Consider the following 24,045-nt stretch of genomic DNA (forward strand, 5'->3'; position numbering starts at 1 on the left):
TCAAACAGGCAAAGCGTCCATACAGGACTAAGATTGAATCCTACACCGGCTCTGATGCTGTTCGGATATTGCGGGGCTTGCAAACTATCACAGATTACAAAGGGAAACCCAGCCACGAGCTACCCAGTGACACGAGCCTACCAGATGAGATAAATGCCTTCTATGCTCGCTTCGAGGCAAGCAACACTGAACCGTGCATGTGAGCACCAGCTGTTCCAGACGACTGTGTGATCACGCTCTCCGTAGCCTGTGTAAGTAAGACCTATAAACAGGTTAACATTCACAAGGCCGCAGGGGCAGACAGATTACCAGGATGCGTATTCAGAGCATGCATTTTCAACCTCTCCCTGACCCAGTCTGTAATACCTACAGTGCTGCTTGAAAGTATGTGAACCATGAAATCTTCATTTAATCAGAACCAGTCTTTTTGATCTGACATAACAGATTTATATTTACCAATACCATGTGTTGGTGTAGAGGAAATCATGCGTGTAGTAGAAAAACTAAATTAAAAAGGAATTAGTGCAGGTGCAAAAATAAGTGAACCCCAAGTTGCATTGGTTAAATCGAGTAGCTAAGTAGAATCAGGTGGGTAAATAACTAAATGAACCAATCAAAGGAGAGATCATTAGGAAAGAGTTTGGGCGGGATAAGAAACCTGGTCAGTTTGGTGTTACCCATCCAGGTGAATGCAAAGCACACAATGCCGAGAGGAAATTAGATTTCAGAGGAAATCAGGATGAGGGTAGTGAGAGCACATCCGTCTGGGGAAGGCTATAAAATCATCTCAAACAGATTTGAGCTCCATCAGTCCACTGTGGGGCAAATAATTTACAAATGGAGAGCATTTAACATGACAGCAACTCAGCCTAGAAGTGGACGCCCTTCCAAAATATCCAAGAGCCACAAGAACAATAATAAATCAGGTAAAAGCCAACCCAAACATAACATCTAGAGATTTGCAGACCTCCCTTGCTGCATCTCAGGTAACTGTGCATGCTTCAACAATAAGAACACTGAATCGAAATGCCATTCATGGGAGGGTTGCAAACCTGAAGGTTTCTGGAAGTCCATTCTATGGACAGAGGAGTCCAAAATTGACCTTTTTGGACACAATCAACACCGCTATGTTTGGCGAAAACACAACACTGCTTACCACCAAAATAACCTTATCCCAACAGTCAAGCATGGTGGTGGGAATGTCAAGATCTGGGGCTGCTCCACATCATTAGGGAACCATGAACTCTGAGGTATACCAGGAGATTCTTGATCAGAACGTCAGGCCATCAGTCAAGGAGCTAAAGCTGGGCCGAAAATGGGTCTTCCATCAAGACAACGACCCAAACCATTCAAGCAAATCTACCAAAGAATGGCTCAGGAGAAAGGAGATTTGTGTTTTGGATTGGACAAGTGAAAGTCCTGACCTAAATCCAATCAAGATGCTGTGGCAGGTCCTGAAGCGGGAAGTTCATGCCAGACACCCCTCAAACCTCACTCAATTGGCTGAGTTCTGTAAGGAGGAGTGTGCAAAAATCCATCAAAACAGATGTCAGAGACTGATTACTGGCTATAGGAGATGTTTAGTCCAAGTTATACTGACCCTTCCAGGTGTCAGTACGAAACCGTGAAAGTTTACAGAGGTTACATGGAAGGTGCTCTTTTCAGTCTTCACATAAAGGTTATGGTCAAGGAGCCGTTGAAGAACCCTTTGTACATGCTGTATGTGTCCCTTCAGGGAGTGGGAGTAAATCAGGATGTCATCAATGTAGACGATGAGAAAGCGGTAGATCATATCCTGGAAAACCTCGTTCGTAAAGGATTGGAAGACGGCGGGGGCGTTATTAAGGCCGTAGGGTATGACAGGTAGTCGTAGTGACCTCGTGCGGTGATAAAGGCCATCTTCGATTTGTCGCCCTCACGTATACGGACAAGGTTATATGCACTTCGCAGGTCGAGTTTTGTATAGATGTTGGCGCGGCCCACTTGTTCAAGGGTCGCTGGGAGCAGAGGAAGAGGGAAACGGTTCTTGACTGTGACATCATTCAGGGAACGGCAATCAATACATGGACGGAGACTACCGTCCTTTTTTCTAATGAAGAAGAAGCTGGATGCAGCCGGGGAAGAAGAAGGACGAATGAATGCGTTTTCGAGTGCTTCATCAATGTAGTTCTCCATTGCCTCATTTTCCGGGAATAGATAGGGGGTAAACACGGCCCTTAGGTGGGGACACTCCAGGGAGCAAGTCAATAGCACAGTCCCCTGGGCGATATGGTGGCAGAGTGGAGGCCTTGATTTTGCTGAAGACATTGCTGTACTGGGCGTATTCAGATGGTATGGTGGGTGGCACTGCAGAGGCAGAGTCCTCAATGGTGGTGGCTCTGCAGGGTGGGAGGAGACAACTTGTGAAGCAGGTAGAAGACCAGGACAGTAGTTCACCTTGTCGCCAGGAGATGGCAGGGTCATGACGACAAAGCCAGGGGTGTCCGAGGATGAGTGGTTGTTTGGGGGATGAGAGTTCCAGGAGTTGAATGGTTTCGGTGTGGAAGACTCCAATCTAGAGGGTGACGCTCTGTGTCAGGTGCGTAATGAAGCCTGTGCCAAATGGCTGCCCGTCCAGGGCGTTAATCTTCAAGGGAGGGGTGACAGGTGTTAGATCAATGTCAAGCTCTTGTACTAGCTGGTGATCGATAAAATTACCTGCTGCTCCCGAATCTATCAAGCCCTCTACGTACTTAGTAACCCCCTTCGCGGTTTTCAATACTGAGATGGAGAATTGCTTCTGGGAGATATTTAGAAATAAGGACACGCCTACCTGCATGGCAGCAGAGGGACCCTTCTCATCTCTCCGTGGGGGGTGAACAGGGCAATGGCTGAGTAGATGATCTTTCCCTCCACAGTATAGGCAGAACCCTTCTTGGATCCGCCTTTGATGTTCGATACACGGGAGAGGAGCATGGCCCAACTGCATGGGCTCTGGAAGACTCGGACAGGATGACGGAATCATGGAAAGAGAAGGTTTCAGGTTCCTGGGTGGCAGAGTTGTTCGGCAATGAGGTGGTTGATGTAGATGGACATACGAATGGATTGATTTAAATCCTGAAGGTCACCTCTACAGGCCAGCTCCACCTGAAGTTCCCTGTTGAGCCCTCTTCGGTAGACGGTAAGTAAAGCAGCCTCACTCCATCCACTCCCTGCAGCCATGATGCGGAACTCGAGGGCATACTTGGCAGCTGAATTGCGTCCTTATTGAAGTTCTATGAGGAGGTCTGCTATAGGACGACTGGAAGGAGAGCGATCGAATACCTCTTTGAAGAGGGTGTGGAAATGGGTCTCGGATCCGAGTTCTGTGCTGTTGGCAGCCCATATGGCGGTGGCCCAATCCAGGGCTTTGCCTGTGAGTAGAGCCAACAAAATCCACCCTGCTCTTGTCGGTGGCGAGTTAGTGGGGTTGTGCTCAATGTATTTGCTGCATTGCATCAGACATCCCTGAAATGTCCCAGGTGAACCGTCATATTTTCCAGTCATTGATATGAATGAAGGAGGACTATGGGTTACGATACCTGGCATCGGAGGAGTAGGGATAGGCTGGCGGAGAAGATGGTAGATTTCCTCCATACACTCCTCTTGCTGGGTTAGGCGCCGCTGTAGCTCCGCTGAATCCATTCCGTTTTTTAGGTGAGGTATTCTGTAATGAATACTCAGGGAGGAAAAGGTGTAGATTCACGCGCAGAACACGGCAGGTGTTTATTTCGCCTTTGCAGAAGGCAGGAATTGTGGTCACAGGCAGGCAATGGTCATACACAGGTAGGCAAACAGGCAGGAGAATCAAAATCTAGGACTGAAGGCAATAACTGGTTCTCACAAAGGAGCTAGGAAAAGGCTTAGTAGAGTCAAAACGAACAATACCTCACAAGGCACAAACAGAATTAACTGAACTAAATAAGGAGCTGATGAGACCAGGTGAGTAACTAACACAGGTGAAATCAATGAACAAAAATGAAAGAAAGGGCTACGTTCAAGAACACAACGTTGACAAAGAAAATAAATACAGAACATTACAGAAAGATGCAAAACTTAATTGAATGCCGCAATATAATAACCTGCTCCTATTTTCCCTATAAACAATGACTTACTTTTGATATTACCCTAATAAAGTTAAGCAACTTTTGTAAAGGTTTGGTGTAGGTATGGCTATTTTTAGGATTAGTTACTGCAGGCCTATGAAGGCAGTGCACACCGGCACTCCAACTGATGACAGTTGAATTTAGGCCTACCAGAGATACTCCTTTAATCTAACAATGTAAAACGTATCTTTATAAACAAATATTTTGAGTGAAAATGTATGAATTAGCCTCCTGTACGCCTATATCTGTATAGCAGTAGTAGCCTATCTGACAAGTATAAAGAAATCAATGTCGATGTCCGGAACATGGCGCCAGCATATCTCTCTCTATCTTTCTCTAGGGCTAGGCCTAAGCTTTTCTCTCTTAATATTTATTTTTTAAATATGAATATCATACAGTGGATGCTGATATGCATGCGATGCCCAGATGCATTTAGCGCTCAAATCTCTGACAGCTGAACTGTGAGGTAGACAATTATTGTTTTAGGAAAGTAAAAAACAATAAAACAATACACTATAACGTTTTTAATATGCTACACATCAAACACAACAAATCGTTTTTTTGTAATTTGTTATAGGCAGTTTTTAAGGACACATAACTGTGGATCAGTTGGCCAATGTCACTTGTTTATTGATGGCGCTGGCAGCACCCAGTTGGAGGTTTCTTTCTCTCCCTCCTTCTACTCTCAGATCTGAACCGGTCTCTCGGATCCGAACCAGCATGGATTTGTTTGGGTCTGTTTTCCACGGTCCTTTTCGGAACGGGTCTCTGTTTTTTAAAAATGTATTTATGCATATCGGGTCGGGTGGGAAAGCCACGGATCCATTTCGGAACGGGTCCAACCGTGAAGACCTCTAGCTGGCACCAAGACGCTTTGACTTGTAAGGTTGTTCATAATTGTTGTTATAATGGACAATTTAAGTAGGTGGGGAGAAGATGTTATGTATTGGGACTGTTCTGCAGAGCATCATGGGTGTTGTGTATGTGGAGTTGAGCACATTCCAGATAAATGGTTGAACTGAATTCCTGTTTCCTGTCTCCTGTCTTGTCATGGTTGAATTGATATAAAGACGTGGTTATGAAACCCACGAGACATAACAGTGAACAACAGGCACAATTCCGATATAAAATATTTTTTCTCAAAGTTGCCAGAATGTCACATAATATAATATGCCATTTAGCAGACGCTTTTATCCAATGCAACTTACAGTCATGTGTGCATAAATTTTTACGTATGGGTGGTCCCGGGGATCGAAACCACTACCCTGGCGTTACAAGCGCCATGCTCTACCAATTGAGCTACAGAGGACCACATATCAGTACACTCGTAACAACCTAAGCATTATGAAACTTCTATTTGATCAAATACGCCTAACTTATCAAAATAGCAATTCACTTTTATTTTCACCAAATTTGACACTCTCATTGCTCCCCATACAAAAACTCTCCCTCGGTCTGCTTAACGCTTATTTTAAAACGGACAGATTTTGGGCTGAGTCGACCCTCTCGCCTCTTCCTCTCTGGTTGTAGTTACTGTAATAGAACAAGGTGGGGCATGCAAACCGTTTCACACAAATGATGTGTATAATATATACACTGAGTATACAAAACATTAAGAACACCTGCTCTTTCCATTACATAGACTGACCTGGTGAATCCAGGGTAAGCTATGATCCCTTATTGATGTCACTTGTTAAATCCACTTCAATCAGTGTACATGAAGGGGAGGAGACAGGTTTAAAGAAGGATTTTTAAGCCTTGAGACAATTGAGACATGGACTGTGTAGACAAAATATTTAAGTGCCTTTGAACTGGATATAGTAGTAGGTGCCAGGCTCACTGGTTTGTGACAAGAACTGCAAAGCTGTAGAGTTTTTCTCACTCAACGGTTTCTCGTGTGTACCAAAGGACATCCAGCCAACTTGACACAACTGTGGGAAGCATTGGAGTCAACATGAGCCAGCATCCCTGCGGAACGCTTTCGACACCTTGTAGAATCCATGCCCCGACGAATGGGGGCTGTTAAAAAAATTAGAGGAATGAACCACCGGTGGACTATATCGCCCTCGTCTGCCCAAGTTGTGGAACTACTACTACAGCCTGCCTACACAATCCAAGTAGAATGAATGAGCCATGTGGTAAAATGTATCATTAAATATAAATTATTCCGTAATAAAAAATACTGAAGATAATTATGTCACTGTCAAGAGAACATACACCTCTATTTTAATTTACAATATCAACATCATGTAGTAGCCTATCAACCTTAACCCCACACTGTTTGATTATAAAATGAGCTGATATTTTACAGAACTGGAGGCTTTGCAAGACACTGACAGTCCTGTGATTATAATTTGTGCTCGAATTTGTATGTGTGCAAGCAAACAGCTTATGGTAAGGCACACATGGATGGTATTAAAGTAGGCTTACATAGAGCAGAGTTGGGACAATATTTACTTATCGCAGTTAATATGCAAACTTGAGGTGAAAGTCTAATCATTAAAATATTATATATTAGAGTTCATATCATCCTTTCATTTGATGTTATACATCAATGGTTTTGGTTTACCATCTCTGTCCTACAAATCAAGACGTTTGGAAATCCAGAAATGGATCACCGGGGGAGGGTGTGAAATCTGGATTTCTTTTAACACAGGATTGCTCTTATTCAATGGACTGCATTTTCAAATCGAGAAGTATGTATAACCTTTCTTCCAAAGTGACTTCAGTACACTACATCTGTGTACTGCATTTTGACTTGGCTCCCTGTGATTATTTAGATTCTTGTTCAAAACAGACAAAGCATGTATTCGATATCTAATGGTTCGTTGCATTTCCCGAAGCGGAATATTTCACTTGGACAGGAGTTGATTGGGCCATGCGCTCCTCCCCATTTAACAGGTCATGCTTTCCTCTTGTGTTGAATTTGAATTATTTTCACAATGCATATTCTCTTTGACTCGATAGTATAAAACTCAGTAAACTCCAGCGTCCAGCTACTTAATGTCTGGTTATGTTTTCTTATAAGTGAGGCCTAACATAGAGGGGAGACCTGTCTCTTAGTGTTTAAAAAAAAGTTGTACTGTTACTTTAAAACAATGATGGCACGCCTACTTTCAACGCACTCCATGAAGCTCGTGGTGTAGTTGCTCTGTGATTGGAAGCAGAGAAGCGTCGAGCAGCCCGTCTGCTTCTGACTGGTGAAGGACTACCTTTCGGCTCTGCCTCTCGCTGGGCTGCTGTACAAAGATGGCGGGCGAACTGGTGGAAGCGATGGTAAGCAGAGCTCCGCTCGCCCGGGTTGATAGAAAAGGGGCTGCGTGGGAGATGGCCGGTTAGTATGGGAAACTGTAAAGGTTTCCCATGAATACTGTGTAAAAGGGTTTAACTTAGTGATGGTTGATTAATTGGTAGCTATATTGAAACTGGTTTCCCTGCGCCGCTAAGTGCGTCTAGCTAACGTTAGCCTGTTAGCTAGCAGGGACATGGAAAATGAATGATGAGACCATAAAAACATTCGCTAGTAGGGAGTCAGTGCGAAATTGTATCATTCAATGTTTAAGCGAGATATTGCATTAAACATTCGGTCCATCCACTGTCCCTTTGACTTGTCAAATAGACGTATTTTCACTATTGGGGGATGACAACAAAGCAAGTGTAGTTAACGTTAGCTTAGTCACTAGCCTAGCTTCTTGTCAGACAAGGCAATTGTCAATGCCGCTGTCCACCTCTACACGCTGCAATCCTGATACACGAGCTGTAGAAATGAACCTGAATTGATGAGATTGACTGATGTAACTAGTTTGCAAGACTTTTCTAACTACACTGAACAAAAATATAAACGCAACAATTTCAAAGATTTTATTGAGTTACAGTTCATATAAGGAAATCAGTCTATTGAAATAAATTCATTAGGCTATGGATTTCACATGACTGGGAATACAGATATTCATCTGTTGGTCACAGATACCTTTAAAAAAAGGTAGGGTCGTGGATCAGAAAAACTGTTGGTGTGACCACCATTTGCCTCATACAGAGCAACACATCTTCTTCACATAGAGTTGTTCAGGCTGTGGAATGTTGTCCCACTACTCTTCAATGGTTGTGCGAAGTTGCTGGATATTGGCGGGAACTGGAATACCTGGAACACGCTGTCGATCCAGAGCATCCCAAACATGCACAATGGGTGACATGTCTGGTGAGTATGCAGGCCATGGAAAAACGGGGACATTTTTCAGCTTCCAGGAATTGTGTACAGATCGTTGCGACATGGGGCTGTGTATTTCATTTTGAAACGAGGTGATGGCAGCAGATGAATTACACGACAATGGGCCTCAGGATCTCATCATGGTATCTCTGTTTATTCAAATTGCCATTAATAAAATGCAATTGTTCGTTGTCTGTATCTTATGCCAGGCCATACCATAACCCCACCGCCACCATGGGGTTCACAACGTTGACATCAGTAAACCGCTCGCCCACACAATGCCATACACGCTGTCTGCCATCTGCCCGGTACAGTTTAATCCGTGAAGAGAACACTTCTCCAGCGTGCCAGTGGCCATCGAAGGTGAGCATTTGCCCACAAGTCTGTTACGACGCCGAACTGCAGTCAGGTCAAGACCCTGGTGAGGACGAATAGCACGGAGATGAGCTTCCCTGAGACGGTTTCTGACAATTTGTGCAGAAATTCTTAGGTTGTGCAAACCCACAGTTTCATCAGCTGTCTGGTGGCTGGTCTCAGACGATCCTGCAGGTGAAGAAGCCGGATGTGGAGGTTCTGGGCTAGCGTGGTTACACGTGGTATGCGGTTGTGAGGCCGGTTAGACGTACCACCATTGGATGCGGCTTATGGTAGAGAAATGAACATTCAATTATCTGGCAATAGCTCTGGTGGACATTCCTGCAGTCAGCATGCCAATTGCACGCTCCCTCAAAACATGGGACATCTGTGGCATTGTGTTGTGTGACAAAACTGCACATTTTAGAGTGGCCTTTTATCACCCCCATCACAAGGTGCACCTGTGTAATGATCATGCTGTTTAATCAGCTTCTTGATATGCCACACCTTTTCAGGTGGATGGATTATATTGGCAAAGGAGAAATGCTCACTAAAAGGGATGTGCACAACATTTGAGAGAAATAGCATTTTCTGCGTATGGAACATTTCTGGGATCTTTTATTTCAGCTCATGAAACATGGGACCAACACTTTACATGTTGCATCTATATTTTTGTTCAGTGTAGATAACTAAATAGCTAGCTACATGCATTGTTGGGTCTTCAAATGCACTGACGGTGTTGTCCTACACTACTTAAAGGAGGCACCAGTCTAGGTTTTGTTTGCAGGAAAGATATTCAATGTATGGTGTTAGGAACAGAAGGGGCTCATGGGTCATGCTACTGAATTCTGGAGGGTAGGGAGGAAAAAATATTACTCCAAGCAGGTACACTTACACAGATACACTATATATACAAAAGTATGTGGACACCCTTTCAAATTAGTGGATTCGGCTATTTCAGCCACACCCGTTGCTGACAGGTGTATAAAAGTGAGCACACAGCCATGCAATCTCCATAGACAAACATTTGCAGTAGGATGGCTTTACTGAAGAGGTCAGTGACTTTCAACGTGGCATCGTCATAGGATGCCACCTTTCCAACAAGTCAGTTCGTCAAATTTCTGAAGTGAAATCATCTAGGAGCAACAACGGCTCAACCGCGAAGTGGTAGGCCACACAAGTTCACAGAAGGGGACCGCCGGGTGCCGAAGAGCGTAAAAATAGTCAGTCCTCGTTTGCAACACTCACTACCGAGTTCCCAACTGCCTCTGGAAGAAACGTCTGCACAATAACTGTTCGTCGGGAGCTTCATGAAATGGGTATCTATGGCCGAGAAGCCGCACACAAGCCTAAGATCATCATGCACAATGCCAAGCGTCGGCTTGAGTGGTGTAAAGCTTTCCGCCATTGGACTCTGGAGCAGTGGAAACACGTTCTCTGGAGTGATGAATCACGCTTCACCATCTGGCAGTCCAACGGACAAATCTGGGTTTGGAGAATGCCAGGAGAACGCTACCTGCCCCAATGCATAGTGCCAACTGTAATATTTGGTGGAGGAGGAATAATGGTCTGGGGCTGTTTTTCATGGTTCGGCCTAGGCCCCTTAGTTCCAGTGAACGGAAATCTTAATGCTACAGCATACAGTGACATTCTAGATGGTTCAGTGCTTCCAACTTTGTGGTAACAGTTTGGGAAAGTAAAAGCATGACAGTGCCCCCATGCACAAAGCGAGGTCCATACAGAAATGGTTTGTCAAGATCGGTGTGGAAGAACTTGACTAGCCTGCACAGAGCCCTGACCTCAACCCCATCGAACACCTTTGGGATGAATTCGGAACGTCGACTCTGGGCCAGGCCTAATCGCCCAACATCAGTGCCCAACCTCACTAATGCTCTTGTGGCTAAATGGGAGCAAAGCCCGCAGCAATATTCCAACATGTAGTGGAAAGCCTTCCCAGAAGAGTGGAGGCTGTTACAGCAGCAAAGGGGGGACCAACTCCATATTAATGCCCATGATTTTGGAATGAGATATATGACGAGCAGGTGTCCACATATTTTTGTGTGCACAGCTCATCAAATCACATTTTTTTGGTCACATGCACATATTTAGCAGATGTTATTGCGGGTGTAGCGAAATGCTTGTGTTCCTAGCTCCAACAGTGCAGTAATATCTAACAATTCACAACAACACACACATATATTAAAGGAAAGTAATTTAAATATTAGGATGAGCAATGTCAGAGTGGCATTGACTAAAATACAGTATATACATATGAAATGAGTAAAACAGTATGTAAACATTATTCAAGTGACCAGTGATTCCATGTATGTACATAGGGCAGCAGCCGCTCAAGGAATCCAGATGGTAATCCTAAACCTCCCCTCTTCTTCCTATCCCTCTCTCCTTTGTGTCTTCCCTCCAGAATATGGTGAAGAGTTTCCGGGTGTCTGACCTGCAGACGCTGCTGGCCTCCATGGGCCGCAGTAAGAGCGGTCTAAAGCATGACCTGGTGGGACGGGCGCTGAGGCTGGTGCAGACAGAGTACAGCCCAGAGCTTCTGAAGAACGTGCGGCAGCTCTACGAGTCACGCTTCCCCAAGGCGTCGGGTTGGCTGGCTGCTCGGCGCCCAGAGGGGGTCCCGGTGGCCTACTCCTCTCTCAGCTCGTCCCCCACGGGCACTCAGGGCGCAGACTACCTCAACGGCATCCCCAAGCTGTCCTCCACACCTGCGGCTGAGGTCAAGCTGGTGTCGCTGCCCTTCTACCAAACTCTGGAGACGCTGTTGCCGCCAACAGAGCTAAGTGAGTGATTTTTGTCAGTGAGATGTGGAGAGCTTTCGGGCTAGTCAAGTCCTTGTAGAGAGGCCAAAAAGTTCCTGGTCAGTGAAAAAAACCTGTCCGACACAGATATTAATGACAGAAACATGACATTACAATGAAAAGTGCTAAGGACATTTTGGACATTGCGAAGCACAGTGATGTTGTGGTCTTTAAGTGTGTATGTATCTTTTTTCTTCTGCATCTGTCCTTGTAGTTGCCCAGAACAATGAGAAACTGCAGGACAGTCAATGCATATTTGAATTAACACAGAGCCAAGCGGACCAAGTCAGAAACTCAACGTGAGTTTAACACTTTTATTCAAAGTTAACTGTGTCTATTCTGCTTGTGACTTTCAATGAGCACTGAGGGGTACCATAACTTTCCCTCCCTTGTTGTTTCAGTGAGCTTCGACCAGGAATGAAGGCAATACAGGTGGTTCTTAGGTGAGGTTACAAGAGTTCTCAACTGTTCTACACACAACAGCACACCAATCCCACTCTTAATACAATTGCATAGGTCATTTTCGGTACATACAGTTGATTTGCACATATCAAGTTGGCAGTTAAAGCCTATGCTAGATCACTAGCTAGGTTTCCATCAATTTGTTGAAAGATTTTGAAGTGAATATTCTAACATCCAAACAAAAAAATGCACATTTTACCAGCAGTGGTGGGTTTCCATCAAACTGGCTTCTTGTGAATTAAAAGGGGTCGGCAGGTAGCCTTGAGGTTAGAGCGTTGGGCCAGTCACCGAAAGGTTGCTGGTTCGAATCCCAAAGCCCACAAGGTGAAAAATCTGTCGCTGTGCCCTTGAGCAAGGCACTTAACCCCAATTGCTTCAGGGGCAATGGACAATGGTGACCGTGGCCGTGATCTCATTCGCTGCGGGTGTGTCTTGGGGGAGTTGGAATATGCAAGAAACACATTTCCATTACACACTTGTAGAAATGTGTAGCAGGACAAATATATTATTCTTAAAAGCTGTGAGTAATGACACAAATAAAAAACCGAAGTATGATGTGTTCCATCCCATTTTTAACTCTAGATGGTTTTGGCACAAAAGTCTGCGATAAACAGCAAATGTGCCCACTTTGGTCTTGGCACATGCGCTCTAGCCAACAGCTTGCAGATGCAGCACAGATTATGAGATTATGGATAAGAGTGAGACAGTTTTTATTTGTCAATTTACAGTCAAGCATCAACCATCATGCCACCAGCATAACATTATGCTCTGTGCATGCCAGTCAAGTTGTTCCACACCGATCCCGACAAACCATTTCTGAATGGACCTCGCTTTGTACACGGTGGCATTGTCATGCTGAAACAGGAAAGGGCCTTCCCCAAACCGTTGCCACAAAGTTGGAAGCACAGAATCGTCTAGAATGTCATTGTATGCTGTAGCATTAAGATTTCCCTTCACTGGAACTAAGGGGCCTAGCCCGAACCATTATTTATCCTCCACCAAACTTTACAGTTGGCACTATGCATTGGGGCAGATAGCGTTCTCCTGGCATTCGCCAAAACCAGATTCGTCCATCGGACTGCCAGATAAATGGTGAAGGGTTATTCATCACTCCAGAGAACACGTTTCCACTGCTCCAGAGTCCAATGGTGGCGAGCTTTACACCACTCCAGCCAACGCTTGGCATTGCGCATGGTGATCTTAGGTTTGTGTGCGGCTGCTCGGCCATATACACCTGTCAGCAACAGGTGTGGCTGAAGTAGCCGAATCCACTAATTTGAAGGGGTGTCCACATTCTTTTGTATATATAGTGTAGCATTGCTTGACTGCAACATGATGGTTATTCTATCAGGAAATGTGTATCAAAGCGTTCTACTGCATTTGTCACATGGTGTATTTCACAGATTAGAAAAATTATTCACCCCTGTCTAGCGTATTTTGTTCTGTCGACATTTGGAAAGTTTACAGACAATTATACAGTTTCTATCAGGCCTGTTGTGAGTTTTTCTGACGGTACTTTACTCACTTAAAAATGGTTGGGAACCTGGCTACAGTTGTTGTGGATGCATGTTTATTTTGCATAGAATTTTAGAAACTTGCATTTTGAGAAACTTGCATGAGTTTGCGGTTTTCCTCTACTGTGTCCTTGTTTATCAAGTCCAAACAAAACGGTGTACATTTTGTGATGCGTGTATTGAATGACAAATCTGACCACCACAACCATTCAATGAGAGTGGCTCAGTGTCTAAGAAGCTTACATATGTTGCCACCTATCTAACACTGATAACCATTGATAACCTCCTGTGCTGTTGCTATGATCCTTTACAGAATCTGTTACACAGACTCCATCGGTGTCCAGGAAGATCAGTACCCTCCCAATATTGCTGTCAAAGTCAACCAGTCCTACTGTCATGTACCAGTAAGTAATCAAGCTGGGAAATCCCATGCCATCAGGCAAACAAACAAACCAAAAAATGCCTATATCTTGGTTGCTAAACATGTCTATATTTGTTCTGTACAGGGTTACTACCCGTCTAATAAGCCAGGTGTGGAGCCACGTCGGCCCTGTCGTCCAGTCAACATCACACCCTGGTTACACCTCTCCACTGCCACCAACCGGGCCACCGTCACATGGGGCAACTTCGGCAAGGTCAGCCTCTGGTTCAAACTTTGCGCTGTTATTTTAAAACCTTGCCAAGAGGCGATGCTTTTTGCACATCTAAAGTAAACTTTGTGTGATGTACACAATGTAATTGCAAGCTGCTTTGATTCATTTCCATGACAAGTATTTGAAATGATGTGATTTGTTTTTGGTAGCAGTCCAAATGTTGACAGCTTCAGAGTGTTCATTCTGCTCAGTGCTCACTCATGTCCTCTGGTCCTGTGTGCAGCGCTACTCAGTGGCAGTGTATTTAGTCAGGGTCTTCACATCAGCAGAGCTCTTCAGCCAACTTAAACACTGCTCAGTGGAGAGTGCAGAACGCTGTCGTGAACGCAGTAAGTGGCCTCACCATTTTTCTCTCTCATGCTTAATTGCATTTTAGTCATGTTCACACCTGTTTACACCTGTGCTGTGTGACGTTGAACTACTTTCTTTCTGCTGCGTCCAGTCCAGGACAAGCTACGCTTTGATCCAGAGAACGAGATCGCCACCACAGGGCTACGGGTGTCCCTCATCTGTCCTGTGAGTATCTGCACTCCCACCTCAAGCCATATTTCTTATTAGAGAGGAAGTCTCAAACTTTTCAGTTGTTACTGACCAAAACAAAGAAAAACCACGAGATGAGGAACAGGCTGCAACCCACCATTTGTCTACAGCCTAATGCTAATAACATATCTCCCTTTCCTCCTCCTCCTCTCAGCTGGTGAAGATGCGGATAGGCGTGCCGTGTCGGGTGCTGACCTGTGCCCACTTGCAGTGTTTCGATGCCATCTACTTCCTGCAAATGAATGAGAAGAAGCCCACGTGGACCTGCCCTGTGTGTGACAAACAGGCTCCCTTCGAGCTGCTCACCATCGATGGGTAAGTAAGGCGCGCTGAGGCTTGTCACTTGCCAACAGCACCACTACCACTCACTCTCCAGGAATTTTAGAACCTGGAGAGTGAGAACTTCCTTTTAAGGGTCTTTGCAAGGGTATTTGCTTGTTCAACCTTGGAAAAAAACATTAGAATCTACATTTTCATTTTCAATAAGGCTATTGTCCCAATAAGGCTATTGCAGTTTCAAAAAGGCTATTGTCTCAATTCCTTTTCAGTAAGGATATTATGGGGCAAAACATTTATGTTTTAGAGACAAAAGTATCAAGGTACGCTGATTATTCAAGTTTTCTCTTGAGTCCTCAATCTTCAACCTTGAAGGGCCTTATTGAGGACCTGGAACATTTTCCCACTGTCTCTGGACTAAAACCCAACTATTGTAAGCGTACTATATTACGGATTGAGTCTCTAAAAGAGACAAACTGTAAATTACCATGTGGTCTCCCGATTTTAAATGGGCGGATGGTGAAGTTGATGTGCTTGGTGTACATATCCCGGAAAAGTCTAACGATCTTGCAACAATTAACTTTGATAGAAAATGTAGTAAAATAGATAGGATCTTGAAACCGTGGAGAGGGATCACCTGTCCATCTACAGGGAAATTACCCTTTTTAATTCTCTACTGACATCATAGTTTACATATTTATTCATGGCTCTACTCTCCAGGAGAATCTTTTTTGAAGTCATGTGAGAAAGAAATCTTTAACCAGACAGTCAGATGAGCATCTTTATATAACGAATCTTGAGTTTGAAGGGTTAGAACTATTAAATATTAAGGCATTAAACCTCTCACTTAAAGCTTCCATTATACAGTGCATTCGGAAAGTATTCAGACCCCTTGACTTTTTCCACATTTTGTTACGTTACAGCCTTATTCTAAAATTGATTAAATTAATTTTTTCCCTCATCAATCTACACACAATACCCCATAATGACAAAGCAAAAACAGGTTTTTAGAAATGTCTGCAAAAGTATATAAAAAATAAACGTTAATATCACATTTACATAAGTATTCAGACCCTTTACTCAGTACTTTGTTGAAGCACCTTTGGCAGCGATTACAGCCTTGAGTCTTCTTGGGTATGACGCTACAATCTTGGCACACCTGTATTTGGGGAGTTTCTCCCATTCTTCTCTGCAGATCCTTTCAAGTTCTGTCATGTTGGATGGGGAGCATCGCTGCACAGCTATTTTCAGGTATCTCCAGATGTTCGATCGGGTTCAAGTCTGGGCTCTGGCTGGGCCACTCAAGGACATTCAGAGACTTGTCCCGAAGCCACTCCTGCGTTGTTATGGCTGTGTGCTTAGGGTTGTTGTTCTGTTGGAAGGTGAACCTTCGCCCCAGTCTGAGGTCCTGAGTGCTCTGGAGCAGGTTTTCATCAAGGATCTCTCTGTACTTTGCTCCATTCACCTTTCCCTCGATCCTGACTAGTCTCCCAGTCCCTGCCGCTGAAGAACATCCCCACAGCATGATGCTGCCACCACCATGCTTCACCATAGGAATGGTGCCAGGTTTCCTCCAGACGTGACGCTTGGCATTCAGGCCAAAGAGTTCTATCTTGGTTTCATCAGACCAGAGAATGTTGTTTCTCATGGTCTGAAAGTCCTTTAGGTGCCTTTTGGCAAACTCCAAGCGGGCTGTCTTGTGCCTTTTACTGAGGAGTGGCTTCCGTCTGGCCACTCTACCATAAAGGCCTGATTGGTGGAGTGCTGCAGAGATGGTTGTCCTTCTGGAAGGTTCTCCCATCTCCACAGAGAAACTCTGGAGCTCTGAGTGACCATCTGGTTCTTGGTCACCTCCCTGACCAAGGCCTTTCTCCCCCGATTGCTCAGTTTGGCAGGCGGCCAGCTATAGGAAGAGTCTTGGTGGTTCCAAACTTCTTCCATTTAAGAATGATGGAGGCCACTGTGTTCTTGGGGACATTCAATGCTGTAGACATTTTTTGGCCTTTCTAAATCATATCCAATCAATTGAATCGGCAGTTCACAAAAATGATTTGCTCATATTACATTATTTCTACCTTCCGAAAATGCTTCCTCTTTTGTGATAACTGATGCGTCCTCTCTCCTTCAGTGTCAAACTGCATGTAACTGTGTAGACAGTCATTGCCCTTAAAGTCATTTTGCATGCCGAACAACCCCTGGCCATATCAGTAGCCTAGTCAAACTGTGCACTGTGCCCAGCTTTGCGCACTGACCAACGTGAGGTAGGCGGCCTGTTCCTGATCTTGCACATCTGTGCGGCACCTTCAGCATTGGCTTGCGCATTTATAGGCTTTATTAGTTGAGTGACAACCTGTGTAATTTCCTAGGTTAATGTTATCTATACGCTGGTGAAAATGTGTTTTACCAGAATAAAAGTAAGATACCGGAGACACAACTCATCTGGCTATACCTGCTAAACGGGGCTTACAATAGATTTTATTTTGATTGTTCAGCATCAGCAATAGTTTTGGTAGCTTGTTAAAGAAAATCAGTGTATATGGTCATTTTTAGATATACAGGGTATAGTTGATAATTTCATAATGAGGACAGCAATCTCTTTTGCGAGGCACACTGCAAATACCAGAATCAAGAGGAGAAGAGAAGATCTCTGTAAAAACTTGCATATGGTCAAAACCATTTGATTTTGAGATTGGGGTGTGAAATCCAAAGTTGTGCTATGTTTTCATTGGCTATGCCATAGCTAATTTGTAAACGATAAATATTGATACATTACTAGCTAAAACACTTAATCTGCTAAAATTACAAGTTAATTAGTGGGTGATTTCAGAACCAAAGTGGGAGAACAAAAAACATGCTACATTGACCCCCCCCCCTAATCTGATAGTGGTAGTGGGGTGGTAGATGCCTAGTGTCCCTTATGGCTCAGTTCAGGTTCCTACATAGTACATACAACATAGACATGCATCATTTACACACAATCCTCCCCCTGTCCCCCACGCCGTCTGGCTGGTGCTGCTGTCAGCCGCGGAGTGGCTGTTCGCCTCAGGTATGGAGATGTATACTCAATACAAAAGTATAACCAACTCACCGCAGCTCTGCCACAAACATGGAAGAGGCAATTGCTTAAAAGTGAAAGGAATGACTAAGTTTGTCTGCCGCCAATCAAAAACCATGCATGGCTTAATGACTAGTACAAATCGTAAAATGGATCAGTTTCACTTAAAGTCGAGAGGTTTGACAACTATACTGCATAAAATTCAAGATAGTTGGGAACAGATTTGTCCCAATACCATGGCATTGGGTTTATGAACAGATTATAAAAATAAACATTTGACTCATCAATCTGTTCTTTTCAATTTAAACTATTCTATACATTTCTCACCACAAAAATAATGCTCAATATATGGGGCATTAAACAGTCAGCCCTGTGCAGACTCTGCCACGAAGAAACAGAATCAAGAGCATCTCTCTTGGTACTGTCGCTTTTGGAGTCAGGTCCAGGAGTGATTTGTTGAGTCATAATGTCCAGTACAAATAGAAACTATATCGCTGATTTCCACAAACTTCCTTAAAATGTATATCTAATATTTGAGAGTTGATAATGTGTGTTGTGGGACATATCCGATCCCTGCTTGTGTGTCCTGGTGTGATATTATCTGACTGACTGTTTGTCTCCATGTGTCCAGGCTGGCATCTGAGATCTTAAAAGAGACCCATGAGGATATTGAGGAGATTGAATATCTGACTGACGGTTCATGGAGACCCATCCGAGATGAGAAGGAGAGGGACAGGGAGAGGGAACGGAGCAACACTCCTGACTATCCTGTAGTGGATATATGTAAGTGCATGTCAAATAGGGCTGGGCGGTATGGCCAAAATATCATATCACGATATTTGTTAAAAAAAAAAAAAAAAAAAAAATAGGTAGTTGTCACCGTTTTATGTTTTTGAATAATAAAAGTCCTAAATATTATTTGAGTAGTGCATAGCCCTAGGGTGGCAACACATACGTTCTAAGTGATTTCAATGGGTCCTTCTCCATTCTGATTGTTTTATACTGTTCAATCAAACTTCAGCCCCCCATAATTTCTGCATTTTCATCCATTTCTCCATTGCCTGCACTCATTTATCATTTCCACACTGTGCCACGTAGGGCTGCATGATATTGGCAAAAAATCAAGGACTAATGTTGCAATTTGACTTGCAATTTAGATCCAAACACTTGAGTGAAATGTTGGAATCATGGCCATAGAATAATTATTCTAATTATGTAGTTGGAATATAGTGAGCAGTACTTTAAATACTTTGTTGTTTGACATTAGCCAGGGAGGAATTATTTTGATAGGGTAGTAACCAAGTGTTGGTCAGTGTTTTCCAGGGGACCCTAATTGAGATGTTACATTGCATGTTTGCTCTTACTTCATGTAGCTAGCGCTAGCTAACATATTCATGCTTTGCCTATTTCTCTCTGATTTAGAAGATACTGTTGCACAAACAACATGCTAATCTAGGCCTACACCAGTACTGGTATCAGGCTGTATAGCTAGCTACGTTTGCTCTGACTCAGTACATTTATTAGCTAGCTAGCTAACTAGCGATTTATTTTAGCTAAGAAAAGACAAACTAGCTGTTTGCAGACAGTAAGCTGCACAAACTAATAGTATAATTATAGAACGCTTGTGGATTTATATTAAGAAGCAAAGTGTAACGCCGTATCATTGTCACCAACATCTGACCATGCAGACAGTGAACAGCAAGTGCTCGTGACTGTGGTCGAGCAAAACCTGCTCTCCTTGAGTGACAGGGCAGGGCTTGGTGTGTGCGTGCAGCAGGAGGAAGGAGAGAAATGACTCAAGTAGCAAACGGAGTAAACTATTAAAAACGGATGTAATACACGGCGGGGTGGTGGATCACATTTAACAAACCAAACATTGAAATACCGTTATAGAAGGTAAAGTAAAAACCCAAAGCGGTCCGTGCATCAATACCGGTATATAGTGAAATACGGTATTCCGCCCAGCCCTGATGCCTTCTCAAATATTGCCATTTTAGCTGTTGCAGACTAATGTTTTGATACTTCATTTAGATGCCATGCTTTGTAGGTCATATGTATTTTAGAATATACATTTTTTTATAGCATTGGTTTGTAATAGTGTGTTCACTTGTTCCCCCCATCCCAGGTGTTCCTGAGGCGAACGGCCACTCCCCGGCCCACAGCAGCACCAGCCAGACGGGGAAGTCAGGAGCAGGGTCCACAGCGGGGGGGACGGGGGGAGGAGTTGTGGTAGATCTGACTCTGGACTCTGAGGAGGAGGAGGAGGAGGGGGGAGGGGCTAGAGGAGACAGCGACGACACTGAGGACAGCCAGGACAGCCCCGCCCCCAAGAGGGGCCGATACGACTATGACAAGGACCTGGTCACTGCCTACTGACTGGCGGACTGACCCCATAGACTGAGAGAGAGGGTTGGGCTAGACTGGAGGACAGGAAATCATTAGTCCCTACTACATCCCCTGCCCGCCCGCCCCCACTTCTCTGGTGTTTATCCACACACAGACACACTCTCATACATGCACTGTCAACCTCTGGAGTGGTTAGGTTTCATCTATACACCACTGGAAACAACAGCTCCCTAACACTTGTGGCCCTCCCCCTCCCAGCATTCGAAATCTGTATCCTCCCTCTTAGAGACTATTTAAAATGGTAACGTCCTCCCTAACTATTTCCCCCCTCCATCTCCTTGTACTTTGTATTTGACTTGAACTTAAGGCTCTCAAAGCCCCAAGCATTTGGTGTTTAGCCACTTTTTGTGATCGCAGGCAGTGACTGTATGGCGCATCCTCCGTAGTTCAATAGTAAGAGGTCAAGATAACCTTAATGAAGAATTTGTGACACAAGCCACAGACTATGATGAAATTGAACACCCCAACTTTTTCTTTCTGTTTAATTCATTCAGACAATGAAGACAAAGCAAATGGTCTCTGACTAACAGTATTTCAAAATGTTTTGTTTAAGTCAGAAAATCCCCCAAAATCATTGGTTTGATACTTCCCCCATTTAATTTTGTCCTTAGATGCTGACAACCTACCTCAGTCATAAATAGCGAACTTGCTTGACCAGAGAGAGTAGCACCTGAACTACGGTTGCTATAGTATTTTATCTAGGGTCTACTTTTCTTTCTTTTTTTTCTCGCTTCCTCGCATCACTTTAAAAACAATGAAATCCATTAAACATTTTATACAACTTGTACGGCCCAAATAGGGAATAGGTTATGGGAATTAGGGTCGTGTTCATTAGGGCACACATGGCAAAATGTTTTTTTTAAATGGTTTGTAACGGAAAACAAGTGTACCTCCCTGTTTCACTCTGTTTTGGAGCGTTTTTGTTTTGTGCTGAATACGACCCAGGAGTGCTGTATCTTTGAGAAGTTCTTGTAAGTACTCCCCACTGCATTGAAATCTACGATTTCAGTTGGTGTCTGAATAGATATTCAGTATGACAAGCAATTGTCATTGTGGTGGGTAAGCAGAGACCAGCAGTTATCATTTGAGGTTTTGGAACATACTCTTTTCAGATTCTGCCCAATGTTTGTGTTGCCAGTGTTATTCATATTGATCAAGGAAACTAATCGATTATTTTCACATGGCCATTTATTGTCAGTTTTCAACAGTTGGATAGTCTGTTGAGACCAAACACTGCTGCATTCAACCTTCTTCCCCCTAAATCATGAGAGCTTTACAGTGTTTTGAACCAGATTAGAGTTTTTCTTTCAGTTTCTTAAATTTGTTGAAATTATTTTTTGTTGAACAAGGCTCTTGACTAAAGAATGTCACAAATATTAGTATCCACACAAAACGGGTCAAAACCATGTTGAGGCAATTGTGCCAAAGCAGATGTGTCAATTATCTCTTGTTGCTAGGTCAGATTTGGGTGCCTTTTTTGTTTTGAGTTTAGATTGGTGGAGGCTGGAGCCCACAGTTGTTTGGCTATTTGAGCTGGTCTACACAGGAAGTCCCAGTAAGAAAATACATTATTTAAGACGGTTTGTCATTATTTACTGTTAAATTTTTTACGGAGTGGGGGACTTAAGGAGGGATGTATCTCCAGACGTGGAATGGTATTGATTTGTGAGTGTCGACATCCTTTTTGACTTAATTATCTTTGTCTAAAGTATAGTATTTATTAATAATTGATTGCGTCACAACTTTGTTTCATTTGAAAGGCAGTTTGTATTAAATTGTACATATGTGGCAAGCAAGAGAGTGCTGTACCAGAGCCATTTATATATGTCTCTGTACTCTACACGAGTTCCCAGTAAGGGGTAGCAGAACACTTACGAAGCTGGGACTTTTTTTGTGAATGAATACGTGGCAGACTGAATGATCCAGGCTCAAGGCACTGCCATTGTTAGACATGTCCCTTTCAATCTGAGTAAACTGAGTTCTAACCAATAACACATCCTGCCTCCCAGTTCAACGATATTACCCTCAGAAATCAGCCTTTATTATGGCTGCTTCAGATTAGCTTTTTCCACAGGCACAGTTCAAATTGTAGTAAACATAGTTCATCTTTTGGGTTAAAACGGTTGCTGAGACTTATATTGAGACTTTTATATTTTCGTTCCTGGTCATTAGATTCCTCACCCCAGCGATAGTCCCCGTTTTTGAATTTGTACTGTTTATGGCATTTGTCTACTTTCAGGATTTTATAGAACTGAGTCTGTTGTAAATTCCTAGAATATCTCAAATGGTATTGGTAATACATGCATTTGACTATAGCATAAGCATATTTACGTTTTGTGATCATCCTGAATTCAGACTTGCATAGACACTCAGTACTGTATGAGGAAGCCATTGTGTGCAAGGTGTAGTAGTATACCTAATCTAATAATAAGGAGATGGTATTGACTGAGGAAACGTATGGGATCTAGTCTTCCACTTTTCTGCAGTACTCATGACATTTCCATATATATATAGCTTGCGGATTGTTATACCAATAGGTGAGTTTTGAAAACATTAAAGGTAACCCGCATTGTTTAATGGCATTTTCTCTGTCAAAGAACCCCAAACCGTAGCGGTTCCCTGAATATGACCATAGTTGTATGATTCATGCATTTTAAGCAACATGTTATTACGTCTAGCAGAATTTCATCCTCAACTAAGCCAATCTATCCAACAAATTACTCTACAGATTTGAGTCACATTGTTTTAATTTATAAGTGTAGAACAACACTGCGCAGATAACAGATTTCCTCAAGCTTTTTCATTTTGCGAGAGAGAGGTGAAGTACAGGTTGTTTCTGAGGAACTGAGCCAGATGAAGGTGAAACCTGGGTTAGGGTCCAGAGTGGGTTTTAAGCAAATGGAGGATCCGGTCTTGTTAGTGGCATCCCTTCTTATTATAACAATGCTTAAGGTAGCATGGGCAGAGCTTGCAATCCATGATGTAAATGTTTTGTTTGTCTTTTTTTATATCTTCATATGAAAAGACAATACAATTAAAATAATATTTTATTAAGCTTTGAATCGCCTCCAGTTGTTCCAAAAGTCAGACACAATAAAATCACAAATACCAGTATTGGAACTGATGCAACTTTAGGGGTAAGAGAGGTGTTTGGGTCGTCACTAGTTACCACAGCCACAAAGTCATAATTATGGCTAAATGTCGCCTATTTCTACAATTTATCTTCTTAAAATCTGACTTTAACCTTAACAACACTGCTAACCTTATGCCTAACCTTAAGACCAAAAAGCAAATGTTCGTTTTCATGAGTTTTTACAGTATAGCCATTTTTGACTTTGTGGCTGTGGTAACCAGTGACAACCAGCCGGTTGTGGTGTAGATTGGTGTGATGTCCTTTACCTGATGCTGGGGCCTCAGGGACACATTTGTCTCCTTTTCAAAAATAACTGTCAAATTCTAAATAATCATATTCTAACACCTGTTATTTACTTGTGGAATTCAACTTTTTTTTTTAGTTTTTTTTTTGAATTGTCTGCAAATTCATGTTAGCTTGAAAAGTAACTGAACTTCCTTCTGGAAAAATAAAGTTATTCAAAACAGAAATCATGATCAAATTACTTTTGCCAGTTTTTCCC

General features: G+C 43.2%; 1 protein-coding gene across 2 annotated transcripts; it reads left to right on the top strand.

Annotated features, from left to right (window-relative positions):
* Window positions 1–7,302: 7,302 nt before the first annotated feature.
* Window positions 7,303–24,013, top strand: pias4a (protein inhibitor of activated STAT, 4a). 2 transcript variants are annotated; one of them, XM_041839544.1, is made up of 11 exons: window positions 7,303–7,400; window positions 11,108–11,486; window positions 11,719–11,803; window positions 11,906–11,947; window positions 13,794–13,884; window positions 13,987–14,115; window positions 14,357–14,462; window positions 14,576–14,649; window positions 14,828–14,988; window positions 18,636–18,787; window positions 20,130–24,013. In XM_041839544.1, the coding sequence occupies exons 1-11, from the start codon at window positions 7,374–7,376 to the stop codon at window positions 20,378–20,380; spliced, it is 1,497 nt and encodes a 498-aa protein (XP_041695478.1). In that variant the 5' UTR covers window positions 7,303–7,373; the 3' UTR covers window positions 20,381–24,013. The 2 variants fall into 2 exon arrangements, with proteins under 2 accessions (XP_041695478.1, XP_041695479.1); XM_041839545.1 differs by having other exon boundaries at window positions 7,380–7,458.
* The last annotated feature ends 32 nt before the right edge of the window (window positions 24,014–24,045 follow it).

This window comes from Coregonus clupeaformis, chromosome 20 (assembly GCF_020615455.1).
Source record: "Coregonus clupeaformis isolate EN_2021a chromosome 20, ASM2061545v1, whole genome shotgun sequence".
NCBI classification, from domain to species: domain Eukaryota; kingdom Metazoa; phylum Chordata; class Actinopteri; order Salmoniformes; family Salmonidae; genus Coregonus; species Coregonus clupeaformis.

Excerpts from the sequence above, each read along its gene's own strand:
- pias4a (XM_041839544.1), top strand. The coding sequence starts at position 7,374 with ATGGCGGGCGAACTGGTGGAAGCGATG. Across the intron at positions 14,650-14,827 it reads GGGTGTCCCTCATCTGTCCT|CTGGTGAAGATGCGGATAGG; the intron begins GTGAGTATCTGC and ends TCCTCCTCTCAG. Across the intron at positions 14,989-18,635 it reads GAGCTGCTCACCATCGATGG|GCTGGCATCTGAGATCTTAA; the intron begins GTAAGTAAGGCG and ends CCATGTGTCCAG.